At 40.9% G+C, this 25147-nt stretch overlaps 1 protein-coding gene across 6 annotated transcripts in view; it reads right to left on the reverse strand.

Moving 5' to 3' along the window:
• LOC106050830 (inverted formin-2-like) overlaps positions 1-25147 on the reverse strand; it is a 127544-nt gene that overhangs the window by 80881 nt on the left and 21516 nt on the right. Inside the window, exon 1 of one of the 6 annotated variants that reach the window (XM_056037480.1) lies at positions 6845-7110. The exons of 4 other annotated variants lie outside the window; for them this stretch is intronic. In XM_056037480.1, the coding sequence (XP_055893455.1) occupies positions 6845-6880 (36 nt within the window). In that variant the 5' untranslated portion in view covers positions 6881-7110. Of the gene's footprint in view, positions 1-6844; positions 7111-25147 lie in introns of those variants that run through there. One more of the 6 variants, XM_056037484.1, reaches the window with a different exon arrangement.

Here is a 25147-nt window from a genome sequence, read left to right on the forward strand (position 1 = left end):
GTACTTTGACAATTACAAATGTGAATTAAGAAATGAAAATATACAATTAAAAGAAAGAAGTATGAGTAGGCAAATTATACAGAAATTATGTCATAAAATTAAAGTGATTACACGCACAAATTAATCTTATTGTCATGACTTTCTTTGAAATCATCTGAATAGTCCCCCTTTTAAGTTATTGAATATTAGGATGTACTATTTTTAGTTTAACAGTAAATTTATTTTTATTTTTATATAAATATTATTATTACTGAATTAATTAAAAATTGAAATTAAGCTAATGGGAGCCTTGTGCCAACTGCAGTCTGACAATATTATAAACATCAAGCTTTAAGTTAGCCAAAGCAATGCGAATGTCAACTCTAGTGGCCACATCCAGTCTATTTCTTGGCTTACTCATTAAGTTTGTGACGCAGTAAATACAGTTTAACTATGTATGTTGATGTAATTTTTACAGGGCCATTTAAGTGCCTCTGTTGTGCATCCTATGGTAACATTCTTTTTACTGAAGACATAATTATTTTGTAAATTTCTTTTCCTGCCACTCAATTTGAGCATCTGTAACAGATGTTTAAAATATATCATTAAAATTTTTAAAATTTTACATCCTAGAAACGAATTGTCATTTCTTTATAGAGAATTGTTAGGTGACTTGCGTAGATATCAATGTTCTTAGGCAGTAATTCATTTGTCAACAAACAAGTTACGTGAGATTGTAAAACTCTTTAAAATAGATAATAAATAAAGAAAATGATTTAACCCTAACCACTGATGGTGTCCCATAACCGAACAATTTTGAAATAATATTTCAGCACTAACCAAAAAAAAAAGCCTTTTTGTGCCACAGATAGTTTTTAATCATTTTAATTATAGACGTAATTAATTTGGTAAAAATCAAAAGGCAGGCGACCCAAAGGCATACCACGACATAGAAGGAATGACAATGTTGAGGCAGATCTACAACACCATGGAGACGATAAGCTCAAGAGATCTCCAAATAAAAGAATATGCAGGCCAGTGCTCTCCCCACCCTTGACTAAGCCTATGAGCTACGAATAGGATATGCAGACCAGTGCTCTCCCCCACCCTTGGCTAAGCCTATGAGCTACGAATAGGATATGCAGACCAGTGCTCTCCCCCACCCTTGACTAAGCCTATGAGCTACGAATAGGATATGCAGACCAGTGCTCTCCCCCACCCTTGACTAAGCCTATGAGCTACGAATAGGATATGCAGACCAGTGCTCTCCCCCACCCTTGACTAAGCCTATGAGCTACGAATAGGATATGCAGACCAGTGCTCTCCCCCACCCTTGACTAAGCCTATGAGCTACGAATAGGATATGCAGACCAGTGCTCTCCCCACCCTTGGCTAAGCCTATGAGCTACGAATAGGATATGCAGACCAGTGCTCTCCCCCACCCTTGGCTAAGCCTATGAGCTACTAATAGAATGATAGGTTGAAGCAGACCAGTGCTCTCCCCCACCCTTGGCTAAGCCTATGAGCTACGAATAGAAAGATAGGTTGAAGCAGACCAGTGCTCTCCCCCACCCTTGACTAAGCCTATGAGCTCCGAATAGAAGGATATGCAGGCCAGTGCTCTCCCCCACCCTTGGCTAAGCCTCTGAGCTCCGAATAGAAGGATATGCAGACCAGTGCTCTCCCCCACCCTTGGCTAAGCCTCTGAGCTCCGAATAGAAGGATATGCAGACCAGTGCTCTCCCCCACCCTTGGCTAAGCCTATGAGCTCCGAATAGAAGGATAGGTTGAAGCAGACCAGTGCTCTCCCCCACCCTTGACTAAGCCTATGAGCTACGAATAGAAAGATAGGTTGAAGCAGACCAGTGCTCTCCCCCACCCTTGGCTAAGCCTATGAGCTCCGAATAGAAGGATAGGTTGAAGCAGACCAGTGCTCTCCCCCACCCTTGACTAAGCCTATGAGCTCCGAATAGAAGGATAGGTTGAAGCATACCAGAGCTCTCCCCCACTATTGGCTAAGCCTATGAGCTACGAATAGAAAGATAGGTTGAAGCAGACCAGTGCTCTCCCCCACCCTGGGCTAAGCCTATGAGCTACTAATAGAATGATAGGTTGAAGCAGACCAGTGCTCTCCCCCACCCTGGGCTAAGCCTATGAGCTACTAATAGAATGATAGGTTGAAGCAGACCAGTGCTCTCCGTGAGCTGTGGCGCGACTGGGATGGAAGGGGCTGAATCCCGAAACTCCCCCACCCTAGGCTTAGTCTAGGAGCTTTTGTATTGTTTTCTCAATGAGGTATGAAACCTTTCAGCGACAACACAAAGTACAAAGGGGACTAATTCAACGTATATCACCCTATCTATACAATTTCTTTCCCTTGTTCAATAACAAATACAATAATTAATTACCAATCTAATTGGTTATTTTTAGCGGCCCCCGAAAGGGGAAAAGACGGAATTAGTTTTGTGTGAAATGTCTGACCGTCTGTCCGTCCGTCCGTTTAGATCTCGTAAACTAGAAAATATATTGAAAATCCGACATCACAATATTTTAGACCATTCAAAGTTCTGATGCAACGGCTACTTTTTTTTTTTTTATCTGAAAGCGAAAAATCTAATTTTTAAAATCAGTTATGCAAGCAGTTTTTTAAAGAGAAAAAGCTAATTAGTATGCATTATAAGTTAGACCTAACCTAAAACGAATAGTAATCTTATAAACTTTATTTCCTACAACTTTTTTTTTTTTTTTTGTTAGCGGAATTATTTTTTTTATTTGAGGATTTGAATAAGAGATTGAGCCTTTTCAAAACAATTAAATTATTTATAAGACTTCAGTTAGGCCCTGGAGAGGTGCGGTAGCTGAGTGGTAAAGCACTTGTCTTCAGAACCGAGCGTCCCGGGTTCGAATCCTGGTAAAGACTGGGATATTCAACTTCGGAATCCTTGGGCGCCTCTGAGTCTACCCAGCTCTAATGGGTACCTGACATTAGTTGGGGAAAAGTAAAGGCGGTTGGTCGTTGTGCTGGCTACATGACACCCTCGTTAACCGTAGGCCACAAAAACAGATGAACTTTACATCATCTGCCCTATAGACCACAAGGTCTGAAAGGGGAACTAGTTAGGCCAGATTTACATCTAACTTTACATTCACTTGCACCTATCCTTTGATCTGCTGCACCGTTGGGGCACTACACAAGATCTGTCAACCTTATAATTTTATTTGGATGTTCTTTCTGAAAATATTGAAGCCTGCCTGGGAGGACTACTTCGGGGGCCGATTTTAAGTTTGTGTTTCCACACAAACTGTCTTTGTAACCTTAAATAGGGTTTGTTGCTGAACATAAAAATTATATATAAAAGAAATTACAAAAGTCATTTCTCTATAGAAGAAGTTACGAAGACTATATAAAATACAACCACAGACCTATATATACTACAATAAATATAGGTTTTTGATTTCTAGTTACGATTTATTTAGGTAGGCGCTGCTTTACTATTACATACCAAGTATTAGAGTTTAGAAAAACCCAGGTTTGTTTCTTGTGCAACGCTATTAGCTAACACCGCATATCATCTCTCCATTAGTATATTTAGATCTATAATCTAATTCTAGTCTAGATCTATATATAAAAATCGAATAGATCTAGTAATAATATAGATTCTATCTTGAGACTAGATTGCCGAGTCTAGCCTATGCTATGCCTATAGTCAGTTTTATTAGAAAAATGTCTAGATATTAATAAAGACTAAAGTTTTTTAATTATTAGATTATTAGATATAGACATAGGACATAGATTTAATAATACTATAATACGTTTACTATACTCTATACTTAATCTATCTATAATCTAGTCAATCTAGATCTATACAATATTCATTATAATACTTCTACTTATAATGACTTATTTAATAAGTTAGTACTTAGATCTATTATAGTTTATTAATAGATTTACTTTTCAATGCCTAGACCTAATAATAAAATTGCGAATGATGTCTATAATGACTGATTATTTTAATTTTTTTTATCTAGGTCTAGACTCTACTTAAATCTAGTCTAAAATAATAACTGTCTAAGACTCTAGATGATTGAGAAGTTCACATAGAGGTGTTGTTAATAATACGGCATGTCGACTAAAAGTATATAAAGTGCTTTTTTTGTAAAAATAAAAAATAGGTGCCGGTACTCTGTGATAGATTGCCTAACTTTCAACTAATAATAAATTAACAATTAACGTTGAATTACAAGAAAAAGTAATCATTTTTCCCGACATTGAAAAAAAGTGCCGGTACCCTGTACAGGTGCGTACAGTCACAAAATATATGTATATCTCAATCTTCTTTCATTTAATTTTTTTTTTGCGGGGTTATTGCTACTTAATACATTGATACCGGGTCGATTTAAATAGGGGCCTAAGTATACAAGCAGGATTTCGAGCATTGGATAAATTTATTTTTTAAATACAAAGTTTTATGGAAGAGTTGTTTGAAGTTGGTAACTTCTTAAATCGAAGCCTACATTTCTAAACAATTAGAAGAGAAGGACTGACTTATAAAGTAGCTTGTGTACATCTGCAAAAACACAAACTCTCTTTGTAATCTTATCAGTTAGACTTTCAAAACTATTAAAAAAAAACTTAGTGATTATTTTTACTGTATAATTCTAATTATTATTCCTTTTTAGAATTAGGATATAAACAAAAATTTGCCATATGACTTTGTCTAACAGAAAAAAAATGAAACTGAATGAAATATTGAACTAACACGTACATTCATCATAATGCAGCCATGTGATTTTTCGCTTAAGAACATAGCATTATTTAGGACCAATATTTTACAATGGCTGCTTGGAGAAATCAGGTATACCCATTAGGAGAAAAACGACCCCTTTACACAAGAAAAATAGAACAGACACAAAATAGACAGTGACATTCATAGCAAAATAATATTCAAAATTGATTAGAGTGACACCTTTTTAAGTAATCATTTAAAGTTTAAAATCACTACAATTTTTTTCAACAATTATTTTGTGTATGAAATTGTGTATCGGAAAATGACGGGTACTTGAAATAAGCTAGTCCTAAAAAAACAACACAGATCTTGGGTAAAATACTCATCAAATAAAGTACTGTAAATGTGTAGTTTTACGCGCTAGCTTCAGGTCTTTTCTTTTTATAGCCTCTATCGGGTTTTATCACAACTACCCGTATTTTTGTGCAGAATTTTTTTTCTCTATCAGGCACACTTAAAATTATAGCATAATAATGTCAGTTTAATTTAAAGAGAGAACTGAAAAATGCAAAGATATATAAGGAAAAAAGCGACTTCCGGCCCAATACTTTTTAATCAAAGAAACGAAACGGACTAGTCCAACAAACCCTATTCAAAAAATAATTGTTCAAAATTTTAACTTGATCCGAGATGTGGGAGAAACATAGAGTTGATAAAAGATTTGTAAAAACAATTTGTGATTTCACACTTATCCAAGTATGGCCAATTGGGTCCGCTGTTTGGAAAGCAAAGCAAATCAAAATGCAATAATTTCTCATATTAACTTGTCAAACTTGTGAAAATAGTGTAAAATAACTCTCTTGTTTTTTTTTTATAGATGAACATGCTACTAGTAACTAATAATTCACATAGAATATGAGCTCCAGCTCACCGTCAACGAATTAGCGTACACTGCCGCTTCTATCGGTATTACAATAAACCTCAGAAAAAAACAACAGAACTCATGTTTCTGCAGTCACCTAAAAAAAAACTACTCAGCCCCATAGATCACTGTAAATGGACAACCCCTTAACGTGGTAGACCACTTTACATCATTTTCAAGAGAAGTTGATAGCCGTCTAGCTAAGCAATTAGCGCTTTTGAACGCGTTCAAGCGAGAGTGTGGCAGAATACATCGCTCCAGTTGTCTACAAAAATCAATGTCTACCTAGTAGTGGCTCTGAGACCTTGGTGCTCTATAGAAGGCATCTAAGGCTCCCACAACGCTTCAATCAAATGTGCCTCTTCTACATAATGGGCATACGCTGACACAACTACCTTACAAATAACTATGTTCTACTGGAAGCTAGTGTGGACAGTATAGTATAGTATAGCACTACTTACCGTTCAACAGTTGCGCAGGGTCGGACACTTATCCCACATGGGAGACGACCGCATGCCGTAAGTGCTATAAAGATCGAATCAGGCGCCATTTCGTCCTCATTGGCATAGAGGAAAGTAGCTGGCAGCAGGTGAGCTCGGAAAGAGACAGTTGGAGAGCTCTCACGAAGGACGCGGGACACACATTTGAGACCCAGAGAAAAGCCTTTATAGAAGACAGACGCAGAAGGCTTAATGAAAACTTAAAAAGATCCCCAATTGACAACGGCTTTATCTAAATCAGAAACAAATGCTGGTCACAACTGGGTAGCGTAATCATGTGAGACATTGTCCTCATCCTTAATGTCAGAAGTAGAAGACATTGCTATTATTATAATTTGTACGCCGATCTCGCCCCTGACAGACTTGATAAGCCTAAGAAATATGTGTCTAAAGGGTGTCAGATTTGTACGGGATGAGACATGGAGCATGTGAGGGGCTCAATTGTGAAAAGGCTTGTACCTTTGGAATACATTCATTGAAGAACTAAGGTAAAGGTAGTTTATCCTTAAGTGCTACCTGGGCTAGAAGTATGGGATACGGGTTGTTCCCTTAAAAAAATGTTCCGGTAAAAATACTAACTATTTGTAAACCAAAAACATGTCTACGTAACGAGTCTGGTATCAAAGCAATCCATGAAATCATCAAGTCATGTCTGCTTTAAGACAGGCACTAAGGTACAATGTTGAAAGTTAAATGAAAAGGACAAATTTACTTACTCCCTTTTGAGAATGACTTCTTTTAGGGGTATCCATATTTGCTTGAAATACTTAAAATATTATTTTCTAGTAATCCGATATCATTTATCTTCTTTTCAGTTATTAAAGTTAAATTCGTTGTTGTAAATAACTAAAGGTCATAAGACTATGAATGAATATTGTACTAGTGGGCCAACTCAACTCAACTTAGCACACCCAACTGTCTACACTTCCTTGACTAGTTGTAAATCCCCCAATCCCTTATTGTCAAGCGTACTTTGGAATTACATTAGGCTTCAACTTATTTACAACACAATACTTGAGCAACTAGAGGTCACGTGATTACCCTACGGATGTCACTAAGTTCCTTGACACATATATTTTACTTTGTATTTAGTTGTCAGGCATTAACTAATATCTTAAGTCTATCCATAAATAAATGTCCGAATGTAATATAGACTAATATCTGAGTGTGCCCATAGACCAATATCTGACTATAACCGTAGACTAATATCTGAATTTACCCATAGACTAATATCTGAGTGTGCCCATAGACCAATATCAGACTATAACCGTAGACTAATATCCAAATATACCCTTAGACTAATATCTAAATGTACCCATAGACTAATATCTGAATTTACCCATAGACTAATATGTGAGTGTACCCAAAGACTAATATTAGAATGTACCCATAGACCAATATCTGACTATAACCGTAGACTAATATCTAAATGTACCCATAAACTAATATCTCAATTTACCCATAGACTAATATCTCAATGTACCCATAGACTAATATCTAAATGTACCCATAGACTAATATCTAAATGTACCCGTAGACTAATATCTAAATGTACCCATAGACTAATATCTGAATGTACCTATAGACTAATATCTGAATGTACCTATAGACTAATATCTAAATGTACCAATGGACTAATATCTAAATGTACCCATAGACTAATATCTAAATGTACCCATAGACTAATATCTCAATGTACCCATAGACCACTGGCGGATCCAGAACTTTGGAGTGGGGGGGGGCGATTTTTTTCCAAACCCTAACCCTAACGCCCAGTAAACTCTAACCCTATGCATAAACGTGGGTACAGCATATATATATATATATATATATATATATATATATATATATATATATATATATATATATATATATATATATATATATATATTCGATATATGAGAATAAAATAAGACTGTTTCTCAATCTTCGGCAAAAAAAAACAAAAAAAAAAAACAGTCTTTCTCTTGCAAGCTTGGGAGTCTGGGAGCGCGCTGTAAGCTTGTTCAGTGGGGTTCGGGGCGAAGCCCAAAAGCGTTTTCTTGCATTTTTCTCTGCAGAAACGCATTCTTCTGACATCTACAGCTCATTATTTATCAGTGGGGTTCGGGGCGAAGCCCCGACGCCAAAAGCGTTTTCTTGCATTTTTCACGGCTGAAACGCCTTCTCCTGACATCTACAGCTCATTACTTATTAGTGGTGTTCGGGGCGAAGCCCCGACGCCAAAAGCGTTTTCTTGCATTTCTCACTGCAGAAACGCATGCTCCTGACATCTACAGCTTATTATTCATCAGTGAGGTTCGGGGCGAAGCCTCGACGCTAAAAGCGTTTTCTGGCATTCTTCACTGCAATAACGCATTCTCGTGCCCTACAGCTCATTATTCATTCTATTATAAAGTGCCATTTTAATAATGAGAAAAATATTCTAATATGAATTTATAGTCCCTTAATACATTGCAAATAAAACCGATTTGTTCTTTGAAAAGATTAGATAGATACCCCACATATTTAGATCAAGGTTTTGAGGATCGCCGCCGAAAAAAAAATATTCGATTAATAATATTCAATAAAATTCTAGCATACATTGTGAGTTATAGTCCTAAATTTATTTAACTAGAAAAATATGAGATAGAGTAAAGGTTGGAAAAAGTGACTAGGAAAAGATTATCTGGCTTTTGAACTCATCTCAACCGTCACTGTTATATTGAAAAATTTCGTTTGAATTATAACTTTTCCAAAGCAAAGTCTTTCTTAAAATAGTTATGATAAATTCATGTCAAATTACACAAACTCTGTCTGGAAAGGGCAAGGGCGGTAAAATGAAAACTATTAATTCTCGCTCGTTTTTATAATTTCTGCTATTGATTGCATTTTGCATTAAAGAATAAGGGTTGGGCGACTCGATATAAGAATTTACTTTATAGCATATATAAATTATATTAGTGACAGATTTTTGTAATTTTGTAATTTCTTACTATAATACAAAAAGAAAAAGTATTGATTTGTCCGATGGGGGGAAGGGGATTGCATGTATCGCACTTCCACCTGTTTATATTATATAGATATTCGACTAATTTTGTTCACATACTCTGATTTCTCCATAAAAGTAGGACCGCCCCCCCACTCTAAGGGTTTAGACGGGAAGGGCGGTGGAGGTATTTTTTCTTCCCCTTCCAATCGGCCAACAGGTGAACGAAATTATATAAAGACCGGTTAAAATACCAATAACAAGTTTTAATCATATAGATATTTAACTGATTCTGTTAGCAAACTGTGATTTCTACAAATAAATAGGACCGCCCCCCCCACTCGAAAGTTTATGGTTGGGGGGGGGGGGCGGATTGATGCCATCGCCCCTTCCCGACCCTACCAAATCGGCCAAAATAATAGAAAAGGGGGGGGGGGCGAAATAATCTAAAAGTAGGTTGAAATATAAATAATTAGTATATATTATTAATATAAGTAATAAATTCGCATACAAATTGTGTGAATTCTATACTATAATTCGTCCGAGTGGGGGGGGGAGGCGATCGCCCCTACCGCCCCCCCCTGGATCCGCCAGTGCCATAGACTAATATCTAAATGTACCCATAGACTAATATCTAAATGTACCCATAGACTAATATCTAAATGTACCCATAGACTAATATCTAAATGTACCAGCAGACTATTATCTAAATGTACCCATAGACTAATATCTAAATGTACCCATAGACTAATATCTAAATGTACCCATAGACTAATATCTAAATGTACCCATAGACTAATATCTAAATGTACCCATAGACTAATATCCAAGTGTACAATTGACTAAGCTCTATGGGTACCATAGACTAATATGTGAGTGTACACATAGAGGTATACAGCAACATACATCTGAGAGTGTAGACAAATATCTGAGAATGTACACATAGAGGCATACGCTAATATCTGAGAATGTACACATAGAGGCATACGCTAATATCTGAGAATGTACACATAGAGACATACGCTAATATCTGAGAGTGTACACATAGAGGCATACGCTAATATCTGAGAATGTACACATAGAGGCATACGCTAATATCTGAGAATGTACACATAGAGACATACGCTAATATCTGAGAGTGTACACATAGAGGCATACGCTAATATCTGAGAGTGTACACATAGAGGCATACGCTAATATCTGAGAATGTACACATAGAGGCATACGCTAATATCTGAGAATGTACACATAGAGACATACGCTAATATCTGAGAGTGTACACATAGAGGCATACGCTAATATCTGAGAGTGTACACATAGAGGCATACGCTAATATCTGAGAATGTACACATAGAGGCATACGCTAATATCTGAGAATGTACACATAGAGACATACGCTAATATCTCAGAGTTCTTACCTTTTTTTTAACGTAAAATCTTCTTTGTTACCAATAACTCAGTAGGACACAGTTTTTTTTTTATGACTTTGCAACCTCTGTAACAGTGTATCTCAAACTACTAAGCTACCTGTTTTGTAGCGAAACAAATTATGTTTCTGTCACTAGATAAGAACCACTTTCTAAAACCAAGGTACTTAGTTTGTATTGGTTATGTACTGCGAGAAGGGGTAGATCACTATTGATACACCAGCGGTTCCCAACACTTTGTCCCTTACGGATCATGTCTCAATTCTGAGTAGTCAACGGGCCCACTTTTCAAGAGAGCTTAATTCACGGGGGAACTTCTAGTTCATTAAACACTAGTGATGGGCAAAAGTTAACTAAAAAGTTGCTAACTTTTAGTTTAACTAAAAAAAATTAGTTAAGGCCAAAGTTTAATTAAAAAATAAAAGTTTAGTTAAAATCCTAGTTTAATTATTTTTTTTTAGTTACAAACTAAAAAGTTTAATTACAAATTTTACAAACTTTTTTAACATACATATCAATAAATATTTAGATCTATCTAATTTGGAGAATATATATATCGAAAAACAGAGAGGAGAATAAACAAGAGGGTGCACAGGTCACTAGAAAGCCTTTTGACCTTTACCCTATAATGGTCGCTATTCCCGCCATTTCGAAAAAATACACGTGTTCATTATATTTCTAGCAAGTTTCACTGCTTGGTAAATCCTGATTCTATAGATCTACATTTTGCTGCTTTTTATTAAACACCAGTGTGTTCCTGTATAGCTGCAGGCAAAGAATTTTGCTTTACTATAGATCTAAAAGAAATGTCGACTCTTTAAAAACTTTTTACTAGATCTAGAGTTAGAGTCAAGTGACGTCTAAGTCTATTAGTATTATTAGTTTAGTCTATTACTACTGAATACTTATACTACTATTAGATCAATAGTCATAATAGTCAATATAGATCTATTTAATTATTTTAGTCTTAAGTAGAGTCTAACTCTTAGTAGATCTATTCTTAGTCTTAGATCTAGATGTAAATTTAAAATTATAAGTCAATAATATAGAATAGATCTATTATTATTAATAATGAAATCTATATTACTTTACTTTATTAGACTAGATCCATTAGTTTAGAGATTCTTGTCTATAACTATAATATGTAACTATTCTAGAATTAGAGTCTAGATTAGATCTTGATATAGATCTATCTAGATTACTTATTATACTAAGACCTAAGATGCATAGATAATAGATCTATAATACTAATAATAGTCGTCACTAAACTAGATCTAATACTAAATTAACTAAATCTAGACGAGATTCTAGATCTACATCTATTATAAATATACTTATATCTACTAGATTCTATCTAGATCTATTAGATCTAAATCTAGTATTATCTACTAGAGTATATAGATCTAAATACCCATACCTACTCTAGTTATAGTCATAATTATAATAAAATCTAAAATCTCTAGATCTAGAGTTACTAAGATATCTACTAGACTAGACTCTAGATTTTAGATCTAGGTCTAGTAGTAGTAGTAACTAGTATTTCTTAGATTATTTTTAGATTAAAATATTAATTATTTGATCTAGGTCTAGGTCTAGTAGCTAGATCTAATTCTAGATCCAGATTATATTTCTGATCATTTCGTTTGTAGAAGATATTAGATCCAAAATATTATAGAATCTAGAGTTAGTTAGAGAGTCAACATGCAGTTTTATCATTACTTCTAAAAGGTAACTTATAATACTTATATTAGAACTTCGACAATTACTTCTAATTTCTTTCTATAATAGTATCATTCTAGTGATTCTATTAAGATCTACATATATCCCATAAAGACATTTAAATATTTTCTCGTGCACAAACATTTTGCTAAAGAGATTGGTTGTGCTTTATATTTTCATGTTTGGCTGTTTCGTCCTTATAAAAGGTCAAAATAGTTAGTAAAAGTTTAACTAAAGTTTTTTAGTTTAGTTTAACTATTTTTTTCAATTTGTGGTTAACTAAAAGTTTAATTACTTTTTTTTTAGTTCAAACTTAGTTTTAGTTTAACTAAAAAAATTTAGTTTAGTTCCCATCACTATTAAACACCAATAGTTTGTGGAACATTCAGGCCTCTCGAAACACTAGGGTCCCGCAGAACACAGTCTGGGAAACAAATGTTATAAATGTTAGAACAGTGATGGGCAAACTACGGCCCGCAGGCCACCTCCGCCTTTGGAAATGTTTAATACGGCCCGCGGCGTGTTTCGGACTAATGAATAAAAATAATAAAAACAAGATGACAAAGGTGGCCTCGACTGACGATACACATGGACTATATCTCACAGACTAGTAAGAGTTGGACATGGGTGGGCAACCTTCCCTATCAAGGGCCGCATTACAAAAATTTTGGGAATGGGGGGGCTGCATAAATATAAATAAATGTATATACAAACCAACTTTTCGAATTTTTTTTTAAAATTTGTTATCGTATGTTTACTTGTCACATTTCACCACAAATGAACAGTTGTACTTAATTTAGTATTTAACTAATTACACTCGTGCATAATGTTCGGCGGAGCTGATGATGATATACTATTTCGGATCAATAAAGCTAGGTTTGCCTTTTCAACTCTTCTAACTATCTGGCGCTCCAAGGCATTATCTCTACACAACAAGATACGAATCTATAATACAAACGTTAAGTCTGTCCTTCTATACGGTTCAGAAACTTGGAGAGTCACTACTCGGCGTTCCAGTACCACCTCATAGTGGTCGCCGAGTGAACACCCTGCTGGTAACACCCAACCGTACTGGTTGCTTGCCGCTGATGAATGAGCAGCCGGCAAGTGTAAAAGGCAATCAAAGGGGTTATGTCCAGCCCCCCCCCCCTGTGGGGCCCCGGGGCAACGGTGAGTAAGAGACCTAACGGGATCTCCGAAAAGCGGATAGCGCTGGACACCAACTCGAGGGTTGTTCGGGTTCTCCTGGGACCCGGCTGATTCGCGGGTCTCTCTTTGGGCAAAGACCTATCCCGGCACACGGCATAGACCCGCCTGGTCCCGAGAATTAGATCGAATAGTCAGGGCCAGGTAACGGGCGAGGCGCAGAGCACAAAAAAAGGGGACTCCCGAATGCTGCAGGGAGTTTAACGCATTATGTCGGAAGGCCAGCGAGGTGGCCCAACGTGTACGGGCGGACCACTGGAGGGATGCCTGAGCCGGGTTGGATCTTCGGGATACTTCCAAAGCCTGGCGTCTTCTTCGCAATCTTGAGGCCAAAGATTTGGCGCGTACAGCCACCCCATTATTTTCACCCAAGGGGGATCGAGTAGCTAAAGACAAAAAAATGGCTAACTTGCTTAATAAATATTTCGCTTCAATAAGCAAGTCCGAAAAGATGACAGCCACGTCTATAGCCCTGAACAAGGAGCATAAAAGACTCGAGAGGGAGTCGAATGGGTCTGAAGACCTGGACACGTGCAACGCACCCTTCTGCCGTGCTGAGCTGGACAGAGCGATAGCCAAGTGCAAAAAAGAAAGGCTCCGGGGCCAGACAAGGTCACTCCCGAGATGGTAAAACACCTCGGGGGTATAGCGAAAGACAAACTCCTTGAGTTTGCGAATCGAACCTGGGTAGAGTCCAGGGCCTGGCGCTGTGCTACCATTGTTCCAATACTCAAAAAGGGCAAAGACGCGACTAACGTGGAGTCCTACAGACCCATATCCCTGACCTCCACTATCGGTAGGATAGTAGAACGGATGATCAGCGAGCGACTCGTGTGGAGCTTTGAGAGTGCCGGTATCCTAGCGCCAGAGCGCAGTTTGGCTTTAGGGCAGGCTTGAGCCCGATCGACCAGGTCACGGTTTTCATGCAGGAGGTGGCCGACGGGTTCCAGAGGTCCGAGATCACATATGCAATTTTTATTGACCTAAAACAGGCTTATGACCGGGTGTGGAAGCAAGGCCTCTATATTAAGCTTAGAGCCATGGGCGTACGCGGGCGGACCTACAACTGGATAAAACAATTCCTAACTGAGAGGAAAACACGAACACAGTTCCAGTATTCTCTAAGTGGGGAAAACACCCCTATAAGAGGGTTACCCCAGGGATCCGCCCTCTCATGTATCCTTTTCATGGCCTATCTTAACGATTTGCCCAGCTCACTCCGGTGTCGCAAAGTGCTATATGCTGATGACATTGTCCTCTGGTCAACCGGGAAGAAAACTGACCAACTACAGGCAGCATTACAAGCCGACCTCCATACCATCTCCTCGTATTGTTCAAAATGGCAGATACGAATTAACGTTGCCAAAACGACCTGGTGCCTGTTCAGCCTGGGAATCGACATTCTTGGGGCCCCATTCGAGATCCAACTCGGTGGGCTGCGACTCCAACGTGAAAACACGCCAAAATATCTAGGAGTTACCCTAGATAGGTAGCTCTCAATGCACTTGCACATCCAGGATGTTGAACGAAAGGCCTCGGAGAAGTTAGGGTTACTCAGAAAGCTAGTGGGGCGCCCGAGCTGACATGCTCCGCACACTGTACACAGGGGCTGTCAGATCCCAAATCGAGTACAGCCTGCCCGTGCAGGTGTACGCAAGCAAGACTGCCCTCGAATCACTCGACCATGTACAGGCCCAGGCTCTCAGATTCATTTGCGGCACCTATAAAACGAGCCCAACTTCCGCTGCAGAAATCATGTCCAATGTGGCTCCTCTCAGCCAGAGGAGAGAGCGCGCCGTGCTAACAGTCCTGGAACGCTACAAAAGGGGCGAACCAGGGCTCCCGAACCATACATTAGTCACTCAGTGGAGAGTACGTAATAGGATAAAACGGACATCATTTATGCACTACGCGCAAAATTTGAGTGCTCAAGCTGGCATCTCCACTGATCGTGTCCCAATCCGACGGATAAGCACGTGCCCGCCCTGGAGGAGACAGCCCATCCCTCCCATAAATTTCACAATACACTGGTTGGAGGGGGCCACAAAACGATACACACCCCCGGATTTACTAAGGAAAATGGCATTGGACACACAAAAGACCTACCCCCCATGCCATTTACTGTTATACAGACGGGTCGGTCATGAAGGACCCCGTAAGAGCTGGGTATGGGGCCTATATCTGTTAACCAGACACGAACCAGACAAGCTGTCAGGCACATTTTTTGTTAAGTGTATCATGAAGATACCGGTATGTCAAAGCTACGAGCTATAAAAGTACTTCGTTGCTATTTACAAAACTTTCAACTAAAATTAAGTTTGTATAACAATTATTTTTAAAAACAACATTTGAATCAGTATTCTATTCCGTGAATAAGTTAATAAATGGAAAATCTATTTTATAATGATTCATTGATACTTTTTCCATTTTTACCTTACATGCAAATTGTTTGTAGCCTTCCAATACGCGAATCTATGAATAAAGCTTGATTTATTAATGAAGAGGTCTATGACCTTTTTAAAAAACTTACCTCCCCTAAGTTTTTCATTAAAAAGTGTTGTTGTTTTTTTTAATTTGCTTGCATAAATAATTTTAAAAATTAGATGGTTCACTTTTGGAAAACAAAAAAGGAGCCGTAGCATCAGAACTTTGAATGATCTAAAATATCATATGTCCGATTTTCATTTTCTCTTCTAGTTTCTGATATCTAAACGGGACGGAGGGACGGAAAGACAGGCCACACAAAACTAATTATTCAAGGTGTGTCATTTGTCGTTACAAACCTAACAGCATAGTAAACCTTTTACCCTAAGGAGCTTTCCAAAGTAAAAGGAAATATGTTCTGTTTCTAATTATAATAAGTTAACATTTTTATATATGGTATAACTACTGATAAAATGTTATAAATAACGAATATTGAACAGTCGGCACTCAATAAATAGAGGTTCTAAAATTGGTGTATAGTGGTTCAACAAAAAGAACAAATCAATTGCGAATTATATTTGGGGGGAGGGGGGAGGGGTGAAACAAAAAGGGGAGACATAACGAGCTCCTCGCACAAAATGACACGTACCCAAGTGACGCCTCTGTTCCGATGTCAATAAAAAAAAAGCTGGGATTAACAAAGTACAAGGCTCACAATGGACCTCATTCACCAATCGTAAACAAACAACATTTAGCCACGTCATTCTCTATCTCTTCTATACAAATTTCGTAATACACAATGGCTATCACATGACAGTTTTTTGTTGTTGTTGTTTTATCAATATTATCATGTGGTTGGAGATGGATTCTATAGTATAGACGCTATAGTAGTTTTACAGCATTGGATTTATATGATCAACATAATCTAGTAGTTTTACAGTCTAGAATATGAAAGTAAAGTTTGGACAAGCAATGAAATCTTTTTTTTTTCAGACATTGTTGGTGTACAAAACTGAAATGAACGAATATTTATGAATTGCTCTGTGACTCATTTAATAGGTTGTTGTTGTTTTTTGTGTGTGGTCTATCTGTAACAGAAACATGTTTGCGCTCGATTATAGACACAACAGCGATGCCGGTATGGACAGTATATAGCGACTGCTTCTAGTTCGCTGGGCAGAGCACGTATCACGTATGGGGAACGTACGTATGCCAAAGGCAATCTTGTTTTGGTGAGCTGAAAGGTGTTTGGCGTAACAGCGGTGCCAAGAAACGCTTTTAGAGACCAGTTCAGGCGCCTGCTTTCATTGACCTAGAAAGAACCTGGTTGCTTGAACTGATCTAGAAGACGCACCTGGTTGCTTGAACTGACCTAGAAGACAGCACCTGGTTGAACTGACCTAGAAGACAGCACCTGGTTGGTTTAACTGACCTAGAAGAAAGCACTTGGTTGCTTGAACTGAACTAGAAGACAGGCACTTGGTTGAACTGAACTAGAAGACAGCACCTGGTTGAACTGACCTAGAAGACAGCACCTGGTTGCTTGAACTGACCTAGAAGACAGCACTTGGTTGCTTGAACTGACCTAGAAGACAGCACCTGGTTGAACTGACCTAGAAGACAGCACCTGGTTGCTTGGACTGACCTAGAAGACAGCACCTGGTTGAACTGACCTAGAAGACAGCACCTGGTTGCTTGAACTGACCTAGAAGACAGCACCTGGTTAAACTGACCTAGAAGACAGCACCTGGTTGAACTGACCTAGAAGACAGCACCTGGTTGAACTGACCTAGAAGACAGCACCTGGTTAAACTGACCTAGAAGACAGCACCTGGTTGCTTGAACTGACCTAGAAGACAGCACTTGGTTGCTTGAACTGACCTAGAAGACAGCACCTGGTTGAACTGACCTAGAAGACAGCACCTGGTTGCTTGGACTGACCTAGAAGACAGCACCTGGTTGAACTGACCTAGAAGACAGCACCTGGTTGCTTGAACTGACCTAGAAGACAGCACCTGGTTGAACTGACCTAGAAGACAGCACCTGGTTGAACTGACCTAGAAGACAGCACCTGGTTGAACTGACCTAGAAGACAGCACCTGGTTGAACTGACCTAGAAGACAGAACCTGGTTGAACTGACCTAGAAGACAGCACCTGGTTGAACTGACCTAGAAGACAGCAGCTGGTTGAACTGACCTAGAAGATACACAGCTGGTTGAACTGACCTAGAAGACAGCAGCTGTTGGCTTGAACTGACCTAGAAGACAGCACCTGGTTGAACTGACCTAGAAGACAGCACCTGGTTGCTTGAACTGACCTAGAAGACAGCACCTGGTTGAACTGACCAAGAAGACAGCACCTGGTTGAACTGACCTAGAAGACAGCACCTGGTTGAACTGACCTAGAAGACAGCACCTGGTTGAACTGACCTAGAAGACAGAACCTGGTTGAACTGACCTAGAAGACAGCACCTGGTTGAACTGACCTAGAAGATAGCAGCTGGTTGAACTGACCTAGAAGACAGCAGCTGTTGGCTTGAACTGACATAGAAGACATCACCTGGTTGAACTGACCTAGAAGACAGAATCTGGTTGAACTGACCTAGAAGACAGCACCTGGTTGCTTGAACTGACCTAGAAGACAGCACCTGGTTGAACTGACCTAGAAGACAGCACCTGGTTAAACTGATCTGGAAGACAGCACCTGGTTGCTTGAACTGACCTAGAAGACAGCACCTGGTTGAACTGACCTAGTAGACAGCACCTGGTTGAACTGACCTAGAAGACAGCACCTGGTTTAACTGAACTAGAAGACAGCACCTGGTGGCAGTCGGCTTCGGAAAGAGACAGCTGGAAGTCACTTACAAATGCCTCGGTGTGCGGCTAAATATGTAGGTTACGGCTTGGACTTCGTATCCACGTGAAATAGTGCTCTCCTGTTTAAACTTCAGACTCAAAGACAAGCCAAATTATTCTAATGTATAAAGTTTGTGTGTATTTACTCATGATGAAGACAGCACCTGGTTGAACTGACCTAGAAGACAGCACCTAGTTGAACTGACCTAGAAGACAGCAGCTGGTTGAACTGACCTAGAAGATAGCAGCTGGTTGAACTGACCTAGAAGACAGCAGCTGGTGGCTTGAACTGACATAGAAGACATCACCTGGTTGAACTGACCTAGAAGACAGCACCTGGTTGCTTGAACTGACCTAGAAGACAGAACCTGGTTGAACTGACCTAGAAGACAGCACCTGGTTGCTTGAACTGACCTAGAAGACAGCACCTGGTTGAACTGACCTAGAAGACAGCACCTGGTTAAACTGATCTAGAAGACAGCACCTGGTTGCTTGAACTGACCTAGAAGACAGCACCTGGTTGAACTGACCTAGAAGACAGCACCTGGTTGAACTGACCTAGAAGACAGCACCTGGTTGAACTGACCTAGAAGACAGAACCTGGTTGAACTGACCTAGAAGACAGCACCTGGTTGAACTGACCTAGAAGACAGCAGCTGGTTGAACTGACCTAGAAGACAGCACCTGGTTGAACTGACCTAGAAGACAGCACCTGGTTGAACTGACATAGAAGACATCACCTGGTTGAACTGACCTAGAAGACAGCACCTGGTTGAACTGACCTAGAAGACAGCACCTGGTTGAACTGACCTAGAAGACAGAACCTGGTTGAACTGACCTAGAAGACAGCACCTGGTTGAACTGACCTAGAAGACAGCAGCTGGTTGAACTGACCTAGAAGACAGAACCTGGTTGAACTGACCTAGAAGACAGCAGCTGTTGGCTTGAACTGACATAGAAGACATCACCTGGTTGAACTGACCTAGAAGACAGAACCTGGTTGAACTGACCTAGAAGACAGCACCTGGTTGCTTGAATTGACCTAGAAGACAGCACCTGGTTGAACTGACCTAGAAGACAGCACCTGGTAAAACTGATCTAGAAGACAGCACCTGGTTGCTTGAACTGACCTAGAAGACAGCACCTGGTTGAACTGACCTAGTAGACAGCACCTGGTTGAACTGACCTAGAAGACAGCAGCTGGTTGAACTGACCTAGAAGACAGAACCTGGTTGAACTGACCTAGAAGACAGCAGCTGTTGGCTTGAACTGACATAGAAGACATCACCTGGTTGAACTGACCTAGAAGACAGAACCTGGTTGAACTGACCTAGAAGACAGCACCTGGTTGCTTGAATTGACCTAGAAGACAGCACCTGGTTGAACTGACCTAGAAGACAGCACCTGGTAAAACTGATCTAGAAGACAGCACCTGGTTGCTTGAACTGACCTAGAAGACAGCACCTGGTTGAACTGACCTAGTAGACAGCATCTGGTTGAACTGACCTAGAAGACAGAACCTGGTTGAACTGACCTAGAAGACAGCAGCTGTTGGCTTGAACTGACATAGAAGACATCACCTGGTTGAACTGACCTAGAAGACAGCACCTGGTTGAACTGACCTAGAAGACAGCACCTGGTTGAACTGACCTAGAAGACAGAACCTGGTTGAACTGACCTAGAAGACAGCACCTGGTTGAACTGACCTAGAAGACAGAACCTGGTTGAACTGACCTAGAAGACAGCAGCTGTTGGCTTGAACTGACCTAGAAGACAGCACCTGGTTAAACTGACCTAGAAGACAGCACCTGGTTGCTTGAACTGACCTAGAAGACAGCACTTGGTTGCTTGAACTGACCTAGAAGACAGCACCTGGTTGAACTGACCTAGAAGACAGCACCTGGTTGCTTGGACTGACCTAGAAGACAGCACCTGGTTGAACTGACCTAGAAGACAGCACCTGGTTGCTTGAACTGACCTAGAAGACAGCACCTGGTTGAACTGACCTAGAAGACAGCACCTGGTTGAACTGACCTAGAAGACAGCACCTGGTTGAACTGACCTAGAAGACAGCACCTGGTTGAACTGACCTAGAAGACAGAACCTGGTTGAACTGACCTAGAAGACAGCACCTGGTTGAACTGACCTAGAAGACAGCAGCTGGTTGAACTGACCTAGAAGATACACAGCTGGTTGAACTGACCTAGAAGACAGCAGCTGTTGGCTTGAACTGACCTAGAAGACAGCACCTGGTTGAACTGACCTAGAAGACAGCACCTGGTTGCTTGAACTGACCTAGAAGACAGCACCTGGTTGAACTGACCAAGAAGACAGCACCTGGTTGAACTGACCTAGAAGACAGCACCTGGTTGAACTGACCTAGAAGACAGCACCTGGTTGAACTGACCTAGAAGACAGAACCTGGTTGAACTGACCTAGAAGACAGCACCTGGTTGAACTGACCTAGAAGATAGCAGCTGGTTGAACTGACCTAGAAGACAGCAGCTGTTGGCTTGAACTGACATAGAAGACATCACCTGGTTGAACTGACCTAGAAGACAGAATCTGGTTGAACTGACCTAGAAGACAGCACCTGGTTGCTTGAACTGACCTAGAAGACAGCACCTGGTTGAACTGACCTAGAAGACAGCACCTGGTTAAACTGATCTGGAAGACAGCACCTGGTTGCTTGAACTGACCTAGAAGACAGCACCTGGTTGAACTGACCTAGTAGACAGCACCTGGTTGAACTGACCTAGAAGACAGCACCTGGTTTAACTGAACTAGAAGACAGCACCTGGTGGCAGTCGGCTTCGGAAAGAGACAGCTGGAAGTCACTTACAAATGCCTCGGTGTGCGGCTAAATATGTAGGTTACGGCTTGGACTTCGTATCCACGTGAAATAGTGCTCTCCTGTTTAAACTTCAGACTCAAAGACAAGCCAAATTATTCTAATGTATAAAGTTTGTGTGTATTTACTCATGATGAAGACAGCACCTGGTTGAACTGACCTAGAAGACAGCACCTAGTTGAACTGACCTAGAAGACAGCAGCTGGTTGAACTGACCTAGAAGATAGCAGCTGGTTGAACTGACCTAGAAGACAGCAGCTGGTGGCTTGAACTGACATAGAAGACATCACCTGGTTGAACTGACCTAGAAGACAGCACCTGGTTGCTTGAACTGACCTAGAAGACAGAACCTGGTTGAACTGACCTAGAAGACAGCACCTGGTTGCTTGAACTGACCTAGAAGACAGCACCTGGTTGAACTGACCTAGAAGACAGCACCTGGTTAAACTGATCTAGAAGACAGCACCTGGTTGCTTGAACTGACCTAGAAGACAGCACCTGGTTGAACTGACCTAGAAGACAGCACCTGGTTGAACTGACCTAGAAGACAGCACCTGGTTGAACTGACCTAGAAGACAGAACCTGGTTGAACTGACCTAGAAGACAGCACCTGGTTGAACTGACCTAGAAGACAGCAGCTGGTTGAACTGACCTAGAAGACAGCACCTGGTTGAACTGACCTAGAAGACAGCACCTGGTTGAACTGACATAGAAGACATCACCTGGTTGAACTGACCTAGAAGACAGCACCTGGTTGAACTGACCTAGAAGACAGCACCTGGTTGAACTGACCTAGAAGACAGAACCTGGTTGAACTGACCTAGAAGACAGCACCTGGTTGAACTGACCTAGAAGACAGCAGCTGGTTGAACTGACCTAGAAGACAGAACCTGGTTGAACTGACCTAGAAGACAGCAGCTGTTGGCTTGAACTGACATAGAAGACATCACCTGGTTGAACTGACCTAGAAGACAGAACCTGGTTGAACTGACCTAGAAGACAGCACCTGGTTGCTTGAATTGACCTAGAAGACAGCACCTGGTTGAACTGACCTAGAAGACAGCACCTGGTAAAACTGATCTAGAAGACAGCACCTGGTTGCTTGAACTGACCTAGAAGACAGCACCTGGTTGAACTGACCTAGTAGACAGCACCTGGTTGAACTGACCTAGAAGACAGCAGCTGGTTGAACTGACCTAGAAGACAGAACCTGGTTGAACTGACCTAGAAGACAGCAGCTGTTGGCTTGAACTGACATAGAAGACATCACCTGGTTGAACTGACCTAGAAGACAGAACCTGGTTGAACTGACCTAGAAGACAGCACCTGGTTGCTTGAATTGACCTAGAAGACAGCACCTGGTTGAACTGACCTAGAAGACAGCACCTGGTAAAACTGATCTAGAAGACAGCACCTGGTTGCTTGAACTGACCTAGAAGACAGCACCTGGTTGAACTGACCTAGTAGACAGCATCTGGTTGAACTGACCTAGAAGACAGAACCTGGTTGAACTGACCTAGAAGACAGCAGCTGTTGGCTTGAACTGACATAGAAGACATCACCTGGTTGAACTGACCTAGAAGACAGCACCTGGTTGAACTGACCTAGAAGACAGCACCTGGTTGAACTGACCTAGAAGACAGAACCTGGTTGAACTGACCTAGAAGACAGCACCTGGTTGAACTGACCTAGAAGACAGAACCTGGTTGAACTGACCTAGAAGACAGCAGCTGTTGGCTTGAACTGACATAGAAGACATCACCTGGTTGAACTGACCTAGAAGACAGAACCTGGTTGAACTGACCTAGAAGACAGCACCTGGTTGCTTGAATTGACCTAGAAGACAGCACCTGGTTGAACTGACCTAGAAGACAGCACCTGGTAAAACTGATCTAGAAGACAGCACCTGGTTGCTTGAACTGACCTAGAAGACAGCACCTGGTTGAACTGACCTAGTAGACAGCACCTGGTTGAACTGACCTAGAAGACAGCACCTGGTTGAACGGACCTAGAAGACAGCACCTGGTGGCAGTCGGCTTCGGAAAGAGACAGCTGGAAGTCACTTACAAATGCCTCGGTGTGCGGCTAAATATGTAGGTCACGGCTTGGACTTCGTATCCACGTGAAATAGTGCTCTCCTGTTTAAACTTCAGACTCAAAGACAAGCCAAATTATTCTAATGTATAAAGTTTGTGTGTATTTACTCATGATGAAGACAGCACCTAGTTGAACTGACCTAGAAGACAGCAGCTGGTTGAACTGACCTAGAAGATAGCAGCTGGTTGAACTGACCTAGAAGACAGCAGCTGGTGGCTTGAACTGACCTAGAAGACAGAACCTGGTTGAACTGACCTAGAAGACAGCACCTGGGTGCTTGAACTGACCTAGAAGACAGCACCTGGTTGAACTGACCTAGAAGACAGCACCTGGTTAAACTGATCTAGAAGACAGCACCTGGTTGCTTGAACTGACCTAGAAGACAGCACCTGGTTGAACTGACCTAGAAGACAGCACCTGGTTGAACTGACCTAGAAGACAGCACCTAGTTGAACTGACCTAGAAGACAGAACCTGGTTGAACTGACCTAGAAGACAGCACCTGGTTGAACTGACCTAGAAGACAGCAGCTGGTTGAACTGACCTAGAAGATAGCAGCTGGTTGAACTGACCTAGAAGACAGCAGCTGTTGGCTTGAACTGACCTAGAAGACAGAACCTGGTTGAACTGACCTAGAAGACAGCACCTGGTTAAACTGATCTAGAAGACAGCACCTGGTTGCTTAAACTGACCTAGAAGACAGCACCTGGTTGAACTGACCTAGTAGACAGCACCTGGTTGAACTGACCTAGAAGACAGCACCTGGTTGAACTGACCTAGAAGACAGCACCTGGTTGAACTGACCTAGAAGACAGCACCTGGTTGAACTGACCTAGAAGACAGAACCTGGTTGAACTGACCTAGAAGACAGCACCTGGTTGAACTGACCTAGAAGACAGCAGCTGGTTGAACTGACCTAGAAGACAGAACCTGGTTGAACTGACCTAGAAGACAGCAGCTGTTGGCTTGAACTGACATAGAAGACATCACCTGGTTGAACTGACCTAGAAGACAGAACCTGGTTGAACTGACCTAGAAGACAGCACCTGGTTGCTTGAATTGACCTAGAAGACAGCACCTGGTTGAACTGACCTAGAAGACAGCACCTGGTTAAACTGATCTAGAAGACAGCACCTGGTTGCTTGAACTGACCTAGAAGACAGCACCTGGTTGAACTGACCTAGTAGACAGCACCTGGTTGAACTGACCTAGAAGACAGCACCTGGTTGAACTGACCTAGAAGACAGCACCTGGTGGCAGTCGGCTTCGGAAAGAGACAGCTGGAAGTCACTTACAAATGCCTCGGTGTGCGGCTAAATATGTAGGTCACGGCTTGGACTTCGTATCCACGTGAAATAGTGCTCTCCTGTTTAAACTTCAGACTCAAAGACAAGCCAAATTATTCTAATGTATAAAGTTTGTGTGTATTTACCTAGTTGAACTGACCTAGAAGACAGCAGCTGGTTGAACTG

The sequence above is a fragment of the Biomphalaria glabrata genome, chromosome 8 (assembly GCF_947242115.1).
Source record: "Biomphalaria glabrata chromosome 8, xgBioGlab47.1, whole genome shotgun sequence".
NCBI lineage: Eukaryota > Metazoa > Mollusca > Gastropoda > Planorbidae > Biomphalaria > Biomphalaria glabrata.